General features: G+C 45.6%; 1 protein-coding gene across 1 annotated transcript in view; it reads left to right on the top strand.

The window, feature by feature from the left end:
- myo10l3 (myosin X, like 3) overlaps positions 1-17,595 on the top strand; it is a 346,533-nt gene that overhangs the window by 72,728 nt on the left and 256,210 nt on the right. The window contains 1 exon segment of the mRNA XM_084314976.1: positions 14,563-14,661. Within this exon segment, the coding sequence (XP_084171102.1) occupies positions 14,563-14,661 (99 nt within the window).

Consider the following 17,595-nt stretch of genomic DNA (forward strand, 5'->3'; position numbering starts at 1 on the left):
AAAAGAAAATTATTTAATCAGATTAATCACTTTATTCAAATTGAGGATTTAGTTTTAGGATATTTATATAAAAAAAAGATATATATATATATATATATATATATATATATTGAATATTTCTTTTTTTCATTCTTTAAAAAAAAAAAATCGAACGTCCGTTCGAAAAACCCTGACGAAGTTCGAATCCCAAAAACAGGCTTCGGGGAAGCAGCCTTAGCGCTCTGCTACCATGGGCTCGGGGGACGCGCCAGCGTTTCCCAAATATCGGCCACAAATAAGATTTCCCAGTCTGATACAATAATATTATCCCTTTCAGCCGGACGTTTCTCGTGTCTTTTTGTGTTTTCTCTCTTTCCACTCCAGTAGGTTTCAATGATCAGAAGAAGCCAAGCCATTGTTATTGGTACATCACCGCTAGATCGCTCAGTCCTCTACCGTCTGGTCTGGGCCATGTGACCTGACATGTGAGACCCTACACCTGACAGGGTTGATGTCTCTCGTCTTGCATGTGAGATCCTACACCTGACAGGGTTGATGTCTCTCGTCTTGCATGTGAGATCCTACACCTGACAGGGTTGATGTCTCTCGTCTTGCATGTGAGACCCTACACCTGACAGGGTTGATGTCCCTCGTCTTGCATGTGAGATCCCACACCTGACAGGGTTGATGTCTCTCGTCTTGCATGTGAGATCCCACACCTGACAGGGTTGATGTCTCTCGTCTTGCATGTGAGACCCTACAACTGACAGGGTTGATGTCTCTCGTCTTGCATGTGAGACCCTACAACTGACAGGGTTGATGTCTCTCGTCTTGCATGTGAGACCCTACAACTGACAGGGTTGATGTCTCTCGTCTTGCATGTGAGACCCTACAACTGACAGGGTTGATGTCTCTCGTCTTGCATGTGAGACCCTACAACTGACAGGGTTGACGTCTTGCATGTGAGACCCTACAACTGACAGGGTTGATGTCTCTCGTCTTGCATGTGAGACCCTACACCTGACAGGGTTGATGTCTCTCGTCTTGCATGTGAGACCATACACCTGACAGGGTTGATGTCTCTCGTCTTGCATGTGAGATCCTACACCTGACAGGGTTGACATCTCATCATGTGAGATCCTACACCTGACAGGGTTGACGGCTCATCATGTGAGATCCTACACCTGACAGGGTTGACGGCTCATCATGTGAGATCCTACACCTGACAGGGTTGATGTCTCATCATGTGAGATCCTACACCTGACAGGGTTGACGGCTCATCATGTGAGATCCTACACCTGACAGGGTTGATGTCTCATCATGTGAGATCCTACACCTGACAGGGTTGATGTCTCATCATGTGAGATCCTACACCTGACAGGGTTGATGTCTCATCATGTGCACAGGCCTCTCCGCTGATCCACCGTGTATAATGCCTAATACATACTGTATAATTGTATAAGCTATCATACTCTATCTGCATATAATTCTTCTACATACCTACTTATACGTAGTGATGCACCGATGTGAAAATTGTGGCCGATACCGATAACCGATATTAATATTGCTGTTCTAGCCGATACCGATATTTACCGATGTCGATATCTCTGTATATAGAAAACACTTTTTTATGATAATTTTCTTTTTACTTTTGTAACTTATTTTCAGAAATAAGTGATATTTTGAAACTATTTATGACCAAAAGATGTAAAAAAAAAAAAAAAATCGGACCGATACGATGTGTAAAAAAGCGGCCATATTGGCGGCCGATATATCGTGCATCACTACTTATACGGCATGCTGGTGTAGTGGTTAACACTGTCGCCTCACAGCAAGAAGGTCCTGGGTTTCATTCCCTGCTTGGGGACTGGGTTGCCGGGTAGTACTTTTACTTCCTGTGTGCATGTTCCTGTGTCAGAGAGCATGCTGGGAGACTGAGCTCTCTCCTGTGTCAGAGAGTATAGACCACCGCAACACTTCCGGGATTCTGAAATCGGGGAGGAGATTGCGGGGGGGGCAAATGAATGAATGTGGATGAGAGCCTTGACATTAAGTGATTGCAGATACGGCTGTGGGGGTGCTAGAGACATGATCGAATAGACTTGTATGCGCCTGAGTCTCCTGAACACGGCGCGAGACATTCCTAATCGATCAGAACTAAATTGGCAGCGAAAAAGACCGTTTTTAAGCATCGATTTCCCCATGCACATGCGCAGATTGGCCACGGAGTGTGACGCAACACACATCCACCTGGAATGTTCCATTAGAGGGGCATTAGAGGGGGTGTTGTGTTGTGAGAATGATAAGATAGAATTAAATATACAGTAAAAGGAATACAGTACAAATATACAGAAGTCTACAGTAAGTGTAATATCGCACAGTGTTGTGCATTTATAATCAGTAGCTTAGGCCAGTGCTTCCCAATCCTCTCCTTGAAGCACCCCAGCCGTTCCATGTATTTGTTAAATTCCACCACCAGCACACCTGATTCAACTTAACAAGCCCTTTATTAGTTGAATCAGGTGCGCTGGTGGTGGAATTTAACAAATACATGGAACGGCTGGGGTGTCTCGAGGAGAGGATTGGGAAGCCCTGGCTTAGGCTACATAGTAGGCTAATAACAGCCTATTCTAGTCTAGCAGGTGCCGGTATAGACGTATAATATATGACATATATGACATTTTTTGCCTAGATATATACGGTATATCTAGGCAAAAAATGTCATAGATGACTGAAAATCAACATTACTAGTCTATACCAGCACCTGCTAGACTAGAATAGGCTGTCATTAGCCTACTATGTAGCCTAAGCTACTGATTATAAATGCACAACACTGTGCAATATTACACTTACTGTAGACTTCTGTATATTTGTACTGTATTCCTTTTACTGTATATTTAATTCTATCTTATCATTCTCACAACACAACACCCCCTCTAATGCCCCTCTAATGGAACATTCCAGGTGGATGTGTGTTGCGTCACACTCCGTGGCCAATCTGCGCATGTGCATGGGGAAATCGATGCTTAAAAACTGTCTTTTTCGCTGCCAATTTAGTTCTGATCGATTAGGAATGTCTCGCGCCTTGTTCAGGAGACTCAGGCGCATACAAGTCTATTCGATCATGTCTCTAGCACCCCCACAGCCGTATCTGCAATCACTTAATGTCAAGGCTCTCATCCACATTCATTCATTTGACCCCCCCGCAATCTCCTCCCCGATTTCAATGTAACGCGGAAGTGTAGTGGTCTATGCTGGGAGACTGAGCTCTCTCCTGTGTCAGAGAGCATGCTGGGAGACTGAGCTCTCTCCTGTGTCAGAGAGTATGCTGGGAGACTGAGCTCTCTCCTGTGTCAGAGAGCATGCTGGGAGACTGAGCTCTCTCCTGTGTCAGAGAGCATGCTGGGAGACTGAGCTCTCTCCTGTGTCAGAGAGCATGCTGGGAGACTGAGCTCTCTCCTGTGTCAGAGAGCATGCTGGGAGACTGAGCTCTCTCCTGTGTCAGAGAGCATGCTGGGAGGCTGAGCTCTCCTGTGTCAGGTGGTCTGCACCACGTTGCGTGTTCTCCTCACTGAGATGCTGTTGAATTGAGCCTGAATTTTGCTTGAATTGAGCTTTAATGCAATCATACTAGTGTAATTAGGATTCCAAAGTAGAATTCTGAGGAAACGTTTGTAAAAAATTAAATAATAATAATAATAATAATAATAATAATATTAATAATAATAATAATAATAATAATAATAATAATAATAATAATAATAATAATAATAATAATAATAATAATAATAATAATAATAATAATAATAATAATAATAATAATAATAATAATAATAATAATAATAATAATAATAATAAATACCTGACACGTCAGAGGGTTAATGGAGCTCTGGTAGCATGTGGTTAGTGGAGCGTTAGGAGGATATTAACACTGCTCTGTCTCCCTGGGCCAGTCACAAGGATCAGCTGTGAAGCAGCAGGTGATTTCAAGTCTGGGGAACTTGTGTGTGTGTGTGTGTGTGTGTGTGTGTGTGGTGTGTGTGGGGGGCGGAGGGGTGATACCCAGGTCCCTCTGCGCCCCAGCTGCCCTTTGTTTTGGGTATTTCCGCCTGGTTAACCTCTGGGCTGCTGGACTGGGAGCCTTTGTCCTGCTCTGTGACAGGGCAGAGTCGGGGGGGGGGGGGGGGGGGGGGGGGGGCGGAGCCTTTGTCCTGCTCTGTGACAGGGCAGCGTGGGGACAGAGGGGGGAGGGGCCGGGGGGGGGCGGAACCTTTGTCCTGCTCTGTGACAGGGCAGCGTGGGGACAGAGGGGGGAGGGGCCGGGGGGGGGGGCATCTAGCCGACCATCTGTTGCTCAGACAAGACATCCTTCCCTCTCTGCAGAAACACAAATACTAATAAACACACACGTGCATCGGCACACGCACACACACACACACACACACACACACACACACACACACACACACACACACACACGCACATCTGGTGGGCTACCATCTTGTCATCCAATTACATATCACTCTCTCTTCATCCCTGACAGGCACAGTGTACAGATCCACACAGGAACACATTTCCTCCTCAAATCCAATTGAATCACTTCATCCATTTATCCAAAAGCAATCCCCCACCTCCCTGTAGGGCTGGACCACGCCGACTGCATCCAGCGCTCCTCCAGTGGAACTGATGACCCTAGTAGCTTTAACTCCACCTCCCTGTAGGGCTGTCCCCGAAGCCTGTTTTTGGGATTCAAACTTCGTCAGGGTTTTTCGAACGGACGTTCGAACCTTCGTTTTTAATAATAATAAAAAAAATCTAAATCTATTTTTTATAATTTCTTTTTTTATAAATATCCTCAAACTAAATCCTCAATTTGAATAAAGTGATTAATCTGATTAAATTAGTATTTTTTATTTTATTAAATCAACTTTCTTTAATGAATATAACTCATCAGTTTTAATACTATAATATTAGTGTAGCGCCTAATCTTTATCTGCAACTGTGAAGAAAAACCCCATTGGTTTAAACAGAATGAATAGACAAAAAAATATATATATATTAAAAAACAATTTAAATTCGAATGTTGATTTAGAATTCGAATGCCAACGTAACGAACGAAGGTCAGAACCTCCCTGTGGCTGGACCACGTCGAGAGCTTCCAGCGCTCCAGTGGAACTGATGATCCTAGTTCGTTACTGTATGATGACGGAGCTGCTGTAGATTCAGCCAGGGCCTGGAAGTAGGAGAGCCGGGGTTTTTACAACATTTTGCTGATTTGGCTAAATTACATCCAGCTGTTTTCATTTGAAACTACTTTTAGTCAGGGGGGTAAGATAAGATATTCCTTTATGGCTTCTTTTTTGGTAAATGGCTGCTTTTTTATATAGCGCTTTTATCCAAAGCGCTTTACAATTTGTTCCTCACATTTTTACCCATTCACTCACACATTCCCACACCGACGGGCGGAGGCAACCGTGCAAGGTGCCAACCTGCTCATCGGGAGCAGTTAGGGGTTAAGTGTCTTGCTCAAGGACACATCGACACGCTACCCGGGAGGAGCGGGAATCGAACCGGGAACCTCCGGATTGCCAGACGACTGCTCTACCTCCCTCTACTGTTGCCCCTGATTGATTGATCGCCCCTTTATTGATCCCCTTGGGGAAATTCAGGCATAATAGCAGCACAGGGGGGGGGGGGGGGGGGGGTACAGGTGGAAGACATGATACAGATCATAGAATTATAGTTCAGTGGATAAGTAAAAATAGAAAATGTTGGCAGTGTAAACAATATACCAATATAATTAACTCTGGACATGCGCATAATGGGCAAGTGGGCAGCAGTGTAAAAAGGTCAAGGTGCAAGATGAGGGTATGTATGCCCTCTCAGTTATATTTGCCCTACAATGTGTCATGGTTTCTCCATAGAGCCACATTATACTTTTAGTCAAGAGTGTCATGGTTTCTCCATAGAGCTCCATTATACTTTTAGTCAGAGTGTCATGGTTTCTCCATAGAGCCACATTATACTTTTAGTCAGGAAAGTGCTGTGGTTTCTCCATAGAGCTCCATTATACTTTTAGTCAGGAAAGTGCTGTGGTTTCTCCATAGAGCTCCATTATACTTTTAGTCAGGAAAGTGCTGTGGTTTCTCCATAGAGCTCCATTATACTTTTAGTCAGGGGAGTGTCATGGTTTCTCCATAGAGCTCCATTATACTTTTAGTCAGGAGAGTGTCATGGTTTCTCCATAGAGCTCCATTATACTTTTAGTCAGGAGAGTCATGGTTTCCACACAGCTCAGGTTGTCGGGGCAACTCCGTCATGTGCTTCCAACAGCTATCGCAGAATCAAATGCAGTGTGTTCACAAACAGGAAACCTGTCACTTAGCATCACTTAGCAACAAGAACCTGTCACTTAGCATCACTTAGCATCACTAAGATCTTCAATGCATTGTTGAAAAAAATTGCTTCACCCCCATTGTCTTTCACCGGCTTTGTGTCTCGATTTGCAGCTGGTGGCAATTTCTCAGTAACAAAAAAAAACACTTTCTTGCAAACGTGGCATCCTAATAGTGAAGCCCGGGGCAGTATGTTGTTGTCTCTCTGCCTCAGGAGACTCTGAGTTGTGCCCCCTGCGTGGGGGAAACTCCTCGGTGACTTTCATGGAATGTTTCTGAGAAGCTTTAGTCAACAGTGAAACCATTCCACTGAGGTTTATTTGTAAATTTTTCCTCTTAATATCTGCGTCACTGAACGATCCTAACCCACCAGAGTAGTGTGACGTATCCCACTGGTGTCTCTCTCTCTCTCTGCTCTGACACGCCCACTGGTCTCTCTCTCTCTGCTCTGACACGCCCACTGGTCTCTCTCTCTCTCTGACACGCCCACTGGTCTCTCTCTCTCTGCCCTGACGTGCCCCACCATCATCTGTCCTATCGTAAGGCATGGATGATTCACCTCGTGGCCTACTGGTAGTACGCCTGTCTGTCTCTCTCTCTCTGCCAAATCAAATTCACTGCTTAAAAAGCCTCAGTCCGGATTTTGTTGAACATTTAGTAGAACTTGCTCTGTTTTTTTAACTTTCTTATCCCGTTTTAAATCGGACTGTGGGTCCGTTCTTTTATGCCAGTGTTTTTTTTACAGACATCACCAATGTAAACAAACCTCTCTTACTGTCACAAAACACGGCAAACGCAACTGGAACGGAGCCGCGCCGGGCGCTCAGGCGATCGACTAGCAGTGCTTCCCAATCCTCTCCTCGGAGCACCCCAGCTGTTCCATGTATTTGTTAAATTCCACCACCAGCACACCGGATTCAACTTAACAAGGCCTTTATTAAATGGCTGCTTTTTTTTATATAGCGCTTTTATCCAAAGCGCTTTACAATTTGTTACTCAACTCTTTTTGACCCATTCACTCACACATTCACACACCGACGGCGGAGGCAACCATGCAAGGTGCCGACCTGTTCATCGGGAGCAGTTAGGGCCGGGGTTAAGTGTCTTGCTCAAGGACACATCGACACGCTCCCCCGGGAGGAGTGGGAATCGAACCGGGAACCTCTGGATTGCCAGACGACTGCTCTACCTCCCGAGCCACTGTTGAATCAGGTGTGCTGGTGGTGGTGGAACTTAACAAATACATGGAACGGCTGGGGTGCTTCGAGGAGAGGTTTGGGAACAACAGGTCACTAGAGAATCAAAAGCATAACGCCCCCGTCTGTCTATCTTAAAGCCCGCCCATTGGTTTACTTTTGTGGGCCTTTTGAATGTAAACAAACGCAGACGACCGCCGGACGACGATGATGAGCCTTTACAGCGACACACGGCACCAACTTCATCGCGTTATGTCACTGATCTCCTCGTAACATCCACAGACTGAACGGTATTATTAACCCTCCAGGCCTCGGCGGAGGGAGCTGCGTGCGGAGGCTTTAAACTGCCCCCCCCCCCCCCGAGCAGGAATGCGTGCCGAGCTGCGCTGGTACCACCAGGCAGGAAGGGCTCATGACACATAATCACATCATGTTTAATCAGGGATGTGATTTTCTCAGTTATTTCATTTATTTTCAAACCGCACCGCCCCCCCCCCCCCCCCCCCCCCCCCCCCCCCCCCCCCACCCGAATATGATTCTTTAAATGGACTGCATTTATGCATTTATATATATATATATATATATATATATATATATATATATATATATAGCTTTTATCCAAAGCGCTTTACTATTTTGTTCCTCACATTTTTACCCGTACACTCACACATTCACACACCGGAGGCGACCGCGCAAGGTGCCACAACCTGCTCATCGGGAGCAATTATTAGGGGGTTAAGTGTCTTGCTCAAGGGCACTTCGACACGCTGCCCCGGAGGAGTGGGAATCGAACCGAGAACCTCTGGATTAACCAGACGCAGCACCCCACTGTTAACGTTCCTGGTCTCCGACTGGGCCTATACGGCGAGTTAACCCTTTCACTGCCACACTGCCAAACGGTTAACCCTTTTTTCACTGCGACAACACAGAATGGTTAACCCTTTCACTGCCACACACGGCAGCGGGTTAACCCTTTCACTACCACACTACAGAAGGTTAACCCTTCTTTTTATTAGGGTTAAAAAGGCGTCTCTCTCTCTCTGATCTAGGATCAGCTCCAGTCTTTTTTAGATTGACTGGGGGATCACTGACCCCGAATCAGCACTATGGAACCCCCGACCTCCTCCCTGTTTACGGCCGGGGGGGGGGGGGGGGGGGGGGGGGGCATCAGCGTCTGGCCTTGCGTCAGAAGAGAGAGAGGGCGGGTCTTTAATCTGCTCACGTTTCTATTTAGCCCCCCAGTCTGCATCCTGACGGTGGAGGGCGAGGGGAGAGGGAAGCATCACTATCAGGTGCCGCAGACCTTCCCCTGCCCCCCCTCCCCTCCCCCTCCCCTCAACACCCTCCTAATTTTACATGCCCCCCCCCCCCCTCTTCTAACCCACTCAGCGCTGTCCCTGGTGATCTGGCAGAGAGACACTTTTAGCTCTGCTCCATTAGCCTTGAAGCTTTGTGGTGGAAGTAGGTCTCTGTCCTCTGTCCACGAGGACGCCGCCCGGGTGACGATAACAAAACCACTGAACAGAACAGCGATGATGGGCTTTTTGAACACGAATGTCTCATTTCAGTTCAGTGATTGGATGGTTGGATTCACTTAATCTTCCTCTGCCGTAAACGAGAGAGCATCTTGGACCGGTCCTACTCTTGTGTACACACACACACGCGCGCACACACACGCACACACACGCACGCACGCACACACACACACACACACACACACACACACACACACACACACACGCACGCACGCACGCACGCACGCACACACACACACACACACACACACACACACACACAGACACGTATCAGCCTGTTGTTAATAGTTAATGAGGATTGATGTCTGGTTGTGGTGACCTTGTCTCTGGCTGTGCTGCCCTTGTATAGGGTTTCCTAGTGGAACGAGGTCTATTGATCTCTACCAGTTTTATGGCCTGTTGGACAACAGCACAACTCTCTCTCTCTTTCCTCCCTCTTTCTCTCTCCCTCTTTCTTCCCTCTCTCTCTTCCCTCTTTCGCTTCCCTCTTTCTCCTCCCTTTTCCCTCTCCCCCTCTCTCGCTCCTCCCTCCCTCCCTCTTTCTCTTTCTCTCTCTCTCTCTCTCTCTCTCTCTCTCTCCTCCCTCTTTCTCTCTATCTCTCTCTTCCCTCTTCCTCCCTCTTTCTCTCTCCCCCTCTTTCTCTCCTCCCTCTTTCTCTCTATCTCTCTTTTCCCTCTTTCTCCCCCCTCTTTCTCTCTCCCCCTTCTCTCCCTCTTTCTCTCTCTCCCTCTCTCCTCCCTCTTTCTCTCTATCTCTCTCTTCCCTCTTTCTCTCTCTCCCTCTTTCTCTCCCTCTCTCTTCCCTCTTTCTCCTCCCTCTTTCTCTCTCTCACTCTCTCTCCTCCCTCTTTCTCTCTCCCCCTCTCTCTCCTCTCTCTTTCTATCTCTCCTCTCTCTCTCCTCCCTCTTTCTCTCTATCCCTCTCTCTCTCCCTTTCTAGTAGAGAACCTCACCGGCACCTATTCACACCAGTTTACACCAACATCACTAACACCTTCACACCAGTTTACACCAACATCACTAACACACCTTCACACCAGTTTACACCAACATCACTAACACCTGTTCACACCAGTTTACACCAACATCACTAAGATCCTCTTCCCACCAGATTTTTGCTAGTTATCAACCACCAAGTAAAGTGAGACACAATATTCCTCCTCCCTGCCTGTTATACAGCATATTCTCTCTCATTGGGCTAAAACTTCTAGTGAAAGAAATAGTGAAAGTAAACAGTTTTTCTGGGGACCCCTGACACCTCCTGAAGGGACCCCCCCCCCCCTCTCCACTCGTAGAGGAGCAACCCCCCCCCCCCCCCCCCCCACACACACACGTAGAGGGGCACCGGGTTGGACCGCAGCTTTAGGCCGCTGACGCAGGAAGTGACGGCAGCATTCCTTCTCGTCCTCCGCAGTCTATGGAACTATAAATGCCTCATTGCCCTTCTGCACGGAAGTGACTCTCTGTCTGAGCAATCAGCCTCATGTTCCTGTTATTGCTCCCGGCTACTGAGCTGCTATAACAAACATGGGCCGGGGAGGTGAGTGTGCGTGGCTGCCCCTAAATTATGGAACAGTCTTCCACTGCAAATGAGGTCTGCCCAGACCCTACAGAGTTTTAAAACACAGCTGAAGACTCACCTGTTTTTATTGGCGTTCTGAGGCTTGGTAAGCCACACATCCCTTGGTCGTGTCGTGATTGTTTTTTAAATGTTATTGTAGTTTTTATGACTTTGTGTGTGTACTGTATTTTGTATTTCTTTTAGTATTTCTGTTTTTGTATTGTACAGTACTTTGGTACAACTTCGGTTGATTTTAAATGTGCTATATAAATAAAGTTGACCTTGACCTTGACCTTGCGTGGCTCTGCAAACATACGGGAGACCAAACCTGCCTGCGTCGGGCTGGTTTAACATCTGGGCTTCAGCCACAGGATGTGACCGGGCGGTATGTCTGTATGACGAGACACGTCATACACACGTGTGGGCATTTGGGTGGTTTTTTTTTTAAACCCAGAAGAAGAAGAAAAAGGCGTAAAGAAAGAGCGGAGACACGTTTTTATCAGCTGTGATGATGGGGATCTAAAAGCCCCGCCCTTTTTTCTTGATCCTCCCAAGAGAAGCAACGGTTGTGATTGGAGGATCGAGAAAAGAGGGCGGGCGTTGAGATAGATCAATAAGGCTGATGGTGGACACCATTTATTGTCATTCTGCGTTACTAACCAGGGGCGAGAGAGAGAGAGAAGGAGAGAGAGAGAGAGAGATAGAAGGAGAGAGAGATTAAGGGGGGTTTCACACTCACTGCTCTGTGTCGAATCAGAGCCGGCTCGCATCAGAAAATGGTGTGTCTGTCTGAGTGAGAACGCTGTCCCCCGTCCCCGCCCCCCGCTGATTCGTCCCCGGGGGCGCTGAACCTGGACCGCTGAAATAGGTGGTCTCAGGTGCGCACTGAGTGGGGGCGGTTAGGCCTGGCAATTTTGTTTGCCATTGCTATGTCTATACATTGTTCAATGCATTTATTTCTATAGACCAGTGGTGCCCAACCAGTCGGCCGTGGTCGACCAGTAGATCAATGACATGCAATATAATTGCCACAAGCGATGGGATAATGTTAGCTTCTGAACAGGCTAGCTAACTAGCGTTTAGCCGTTAGCCATTGCTGTATACTATACTTTCTTGTTCGAATGCATTTATTTCTATTAGACCAGTGGTGCCCAACCAGTCGGCCGTGGTAGATCAATGACATTCAATATAATTGATGCGAGCAATGTTACTAGTTTGAGGTTATAAAGCTAACTAGCGGTAGCCGTTAGCTTAGCGTTATTGTTAACGCTGCAAAACGATCAAAAGCGGGCTCTACAACAGAGTTCCATTCGTGAGAAAAGGGGGGTGGGTTATATTGACAAGGCTTGACAACAGAGGTTCAAATATAACTTCATATTTATTAGTTATTTGTATCTTTATATCAACATCCATTCTCCAGTCTCCGTGTGAACACTTCCTGTGTTTACATTTCGAGCGTGACATCATCGACTACGGCAAGCTTACAAGCTCAAAACGCAAACCGTAAACAAAACCCAGAGCGCACCCAGAATGAAGTGTGTACACAAACTAGAGGGGGGAGAGGGGGGGGGAGTTCGGATCAGATCTCGGCACGGGCGGAACGGAACGAAATAGAAACGAATAGAGTGAGTGAGAAAGGGCCCTTGAGATTCAAGAGATTCAAGAGGTGTATTTGTCACATACATACCAGGGCATACAGTGAAATGCGGGTGGTCATGCCCGCATCGATTGTGCAATAATACTAATAATAAAGAATAGACATAAAAAAACAGGTAATAAGAAGACATAAGATGTGCATGATAAAAAATAGACATGCTAAATTCCTGAGAAGGCACTGGGTCCTATGTACACTACTATACAATATACAATTTTAACTCCGTCATTATGCTATACTTACTCTATCTAAACTATACTATATAAGAACCACATCTGTTCTTTCCTTAAAGTGACCTTTTAGGAGAGAGATGGGAGAGAGAGAGATAGAAGGAGAGAGAGAGAGAGAGACCACGGGTTCAAAGCACTTGTTTAAACATACAAAATAAATCCAGAGTGTTACTAACCAGGGGCGAGAGAGAGAGAGAGAGAGAGACAAAGAAAGAGAGAGAGAGAGGAGAGGAGAGGAGAGGAGAGAGATAGAAGGAGAGAGAGATTGAGAGAGATAGGAGAGAGAGAGAGAGATAGAGAAGGAGAGAGATAGAGGAGAGGAGAGAGATAGAAGGAGAGAGATTGAGAGAGAGAGAGAGAGAGAGAAGGAGAGAGAGATAGAAGGAGAGAGAGATTGAGAGAGATAGGAGAGAGAGGGAGATAGAAGGAGATAGAGATAGAGGAGAGGAGAGATATAGAAGGAGAGAGATGGAGAGAGAGATAAAGAAGGAGAGCTAGAGACCACAGGTTCAAAGCACTTGTTTAAAAAAAAGAAAAAAAAAAGTGTGTGTGTTTCAGTCTGAAAGTGTTACCGTCTGAAACCCTCGCCACACCCTCAGGCCCTGCGTTTAGGCCTCAGCGGCGTCTCTCTCACCAGCGTGACGGGGATTTAATGAGAGGGTAGAGCAGCTGCCGGGTGCCAGCGTGCTGTGGTGAGGGAACAGACTATGTGGCACATCATGGTGCGCCACCGGGGAGAACAGAGAGGAGGGAACGAAACCCGAGAGACAGGACGGAAAGAGAAAGTGGATGGAGGAGGGAAGGATGGAAAGAGAGAGTAGAAGAGAGAAGGGGAAAGACGGGATCGGATGAACGTTCTGGCTGGCAAGAGGTTGGCCGGTCTGCTGCCAGGAGAGCCATGACTCTGGCCTCCTCCGCCGTTAGGACCCGAGAGCTCTTATTTCTGGACCGGTGAAACACACCGATGGGTTTTATATTACGACGTGCAGTGTATTCCTTTTCTTTTTTATTTGACGACACGCATTGGACGAATTAAAAACGGGTCACACAACACAGAAAACCACTAGGTAGTAGCAGGTATACATTATGAACATCAAGTTGTGGACTCGGGCACAAAACAACTATACATATATAATACAGTATATATTCATACTGTATTTCTACACTGTCTTTTAATATCATTAAGCCAATTTTCCTTCATTTTTCTTCTTTCTATTCTTCATCCTTTTCTTCTCTTCTTCTGATTCTCCGCTATGTGAACAGTAGAGGGGATACAAATCAATTAGAACACGTACAACTTGATTGGCAAAGGTTGGAGATCAAGGTCTTTACATCTGCGACAGAGTGTGTGATGTTGTGTTTCTGCAACAGAGTGTGTGATGTTGTGTTTCTGCAACAGAGTGTGTGATGTTGTGTTTCTGCAACAGAGTGTGTGATGTTGTGTTTCTGCAACAGAGTGTGTGATGTTGTGTTTCTGCAACAGAGGGGAGCAGCTCAGAGCAGTGTGTGATGTTGTGTTTCTGCAACAGAGGGGAGCAGCTCAGAGCAGTGTGTGATGTTGTGTTTCTGCAACAGAGTGTGATGTTGTGTGTTTGTTACAGTGTGTGATGCTGTGTGTTTGTTACAGTGTGTGATGCTGTGTGTTTGTTACAGTGTGTGATGTTGTGTGTTTGTTCCAGTGTGTGATGGTGTGTGTTTGTTACAGTGTGTGATGTTGTGTTTCTGTAACAGTGTGTGATGTGTGTGTTGTGTTACAGTGTGTGATGGTGTGTTACAGTGTGTGATGCTGTGTGTTTGTTCCAGTGCGTGATGGTATGGTGTGTGTTTGTTACAGTGTGTGATGTTGTGTGTTTGTTCCAGTGTGTGATGGTGTGTGTTTGTTACAGTGTGTGATGCTGTGTGTTTGTTACAGTGTGTGATGTTGTGTGTTTGTTAGTGTGTGATGGTGTGTTACAGTGTGTGATTAATATATTATATATTAATATATATTAATAATATATATATTGTTCCAGGGGACCCATGTCTGGCTGAGGCACCAGCAGCAGCTCCTGCCCTCCAGCATCAGCTCGTGCACCGACGCCTCCCTGGTCCTCACCACCCACTATGGGAAGGTAAGCACTGACGCTGAGACCACTTATCGATGTATCGATAATCATCGATAACTGTGTGAAATCGATAAGTGGCATCACTTATAGATTTTTTTTGCATGTGTAAAATATATATATATATATATTTTTTTATACTATACTAAAATACTAGGTCTTGTGGCATGTTTTAGTTAAAACATCCCCATTTCATGTACATTCAGTTGAATTGCAACTCTGCACTGTGCGTTCAATATGCAGCGCACACTCCTCCACGAGAAGGAGAAGGATCACTGTGGTCGTTTTGAACGGGGAAATCTGTAACACTAAAGATGACGACAAAGAATTGCTGCAAAATAAACATAACATTTGTTGTTTAAATAATAATAATACAAATGAAATAAAACATTTAAAACATTTTTTTTGTGGGAATGAGGGAGGGGAGGGGAGGGGGGAAAGAAGGAAAAAAGAAAAAATATGGAAAATGTACAATATTTAGAACTGAAATGTTCAACTGATGTTTTTTCCTGAAATAAAGAAAGTTTAAAAAATAATAATAATCGGGGCGGCTAGGTGGTGTAGTGGTCTAAGGCACTCGCCACCAGTGTGGAGACGCTAGGATTCGCGTGTTCGAATCCAGCTCTCCACATTGTTTTTCAGTTTGGCTGGTCGTCCGCAGTAATACACATTGGCCGTATTACGGGGAGGGAAAACTGAAGGGTGGGGATCGAACGTTGTGAACAAGCGACTCCTACAAGTCGGTTGGTGCGCCTGCGCAGTAGAATCAGGAAGTGTCGGGGGCAGCGTGAGCCTCCCACGCGTTACTCCTCGACACTGAGAGGTCGAGCTGCGCAGGTGAAAAGATGCGACTGCTGTTACCTCAAGTACCGGAGGGGACTTGTGCTATGTATGACTTAGTCCACATTGCAGCCGGCTTGTGGGAGGCAAGAAACAGCGTTCGTGACAGGGGAGGGTTGAATTGGATGATACGAAATTGGGATGGGAGAAAATATAGAAAAATGGGAGAAAAAGTGGATCAAAAAAAAAAAAAAATAATAATAATAATAATTGTAAATACTAATACAAATATCGATATTTATAGATAATTTTGACCCTGATTTATCGATTCTTCCAAATGGCATATCGTCTCGGCCTTAGTAAGCACCATCATCCTCCCTGGTCCTCACCACCCACTATGGGAAGATAAGCACCGTCATCTGCCTCACATTACCAAGGTGCTGGCATCCTCCAGGAGCCTTCATTAGCTTAATGGCTCTGGCCGTGGACTTGGAAACGGGACAATAACCGCTTTCACCATGTAATCGTCAAACACCGGCGTAATGACACATAAATATAGTCTGTACCGTTATTACCAGTGCTTTTTGAAGATAAATAACAACAACAACACCAACCTACCAACCTACTCTCCGGTAATGTCCTCATTACTTCATTTTGTGTAGCTACACGGAGGAGTCTCTCTGGTGCAGACAGCCCACACCTCTCAGCAGTGGCGGCTGGGGACAATTATTCTATGTGGGGTGGAACTATGTGTTGGGGATAAGGGTTCCGCACGGACAATATTGTTGGTTGCTTTCCTGTCGGCATATCAGCTCTGGTTAGCTAGCATTAGCAAGCAGACAGTGTTGCCATTGTATTGATGAAATCTTAGCACTTTGAAGATTTGGTTCCAAATGTAAAGTGCACTACAAATTAAATGTATTGTTATTATTATTATGTTGAATAAACGTTAACACTTTAATCGCCATGGGTTAAATTCATAATTTACCATCCCTCGCCAGCTCTATTTGTCTATGGAGAAGTTCCCCTTCTTTGCAGGGCTATAACTTTTTAAATTCTATTGCTAAATTGCCATTATTATGGCCCATTCAATGTCCTATATGTATTGTTCAGGGTGTAGCAACGTTAAACCTTTTCATTCACATATTCAGACTAAAATACGGTCTAAAGTATAAGTATGTTTTTATCGTTTTCTGCAGCTTTCTTCAGAACGTGATTTATAGCCCTAAATGCATTATATTGATGATCAAATACAGTTTGGTAGGAATCTGTGCGAGATAAAAAAATTTCAACTGGACGTGGTTCTAGAAGTTTCTACGCATCATCTGATGATGACCGGATGGGCGGGGGATCGTTTATAATTCCGTGGGCAGCGTTAGATGATTCATCCAGAGTGGGTCATATGTTCATCATAGCAGTTTATATGGAAGATGTTAGAATATAACGCTGAATCTTACCGTGGCTTCCTCGCGCCGCTGGCAGATGAGCGTGGAACAGAATTTTTTTCTATTATGGGATGGAGAAATGCCCGATCCATTTCCAGGTTGTATAATAGTATATACGTCCAAATCATGTTGTTTTTTCGAGTTATTTGCACCGATCGATGTTCACTGTGTCAATACGGAGTCTCTCTAATGATAGCGAGTGCCCGGACCACATATGGATGAGCACTACCGGTTCAAAGGTTAATTTCCGGTTGGCGATCTGCCGATCGGCCACCAGATGGCGCTCTTGAACCGCTAGAGAGTTGAGTGGAGCTTTGCAGTGTGTCTCAGGGCTCCGGAAAGGAAATATGATTTCGATGACAGATTTTTGAAATATTGACATCAAAGACGAGTTACGGCGTCTTCGGCAGAATGAGCATGGCTAGGAATGACGTGTAAACTCGTCCACGGCGATCATAGTGTTAATAAACTAACTATTTTACCCAAGGATATATCCATGAAATTCGGATTTCGGACGGAGCAGATAGCTAACGTTAGCTCAGTTGACGCAACGGACAATCAACCGGACTTTCTTCTTCTTTCCAGCAGGGGGGGGTGGCGCCCTAGCGCCCTCTATGGACCAGCCGCCACTAACTACCTCTCAGTCAGTAGGGTTAGGGTTAGATTAGAATAGAAATATTTTAATAATACCAAAGGAAATTCGGCACTAACCGTTCAC

This window comes from Notolepis coatsorum (assembly GCF_963971535.1).
Source record: "Notolepis coatsorum genome assembly, chromosome: 5".
NCBI lineage: Eukaryota > Metazoa > Chordata > Actinopteri > Aulopiformes > Paralepididae > Notolepis > Notolepis coatsorum.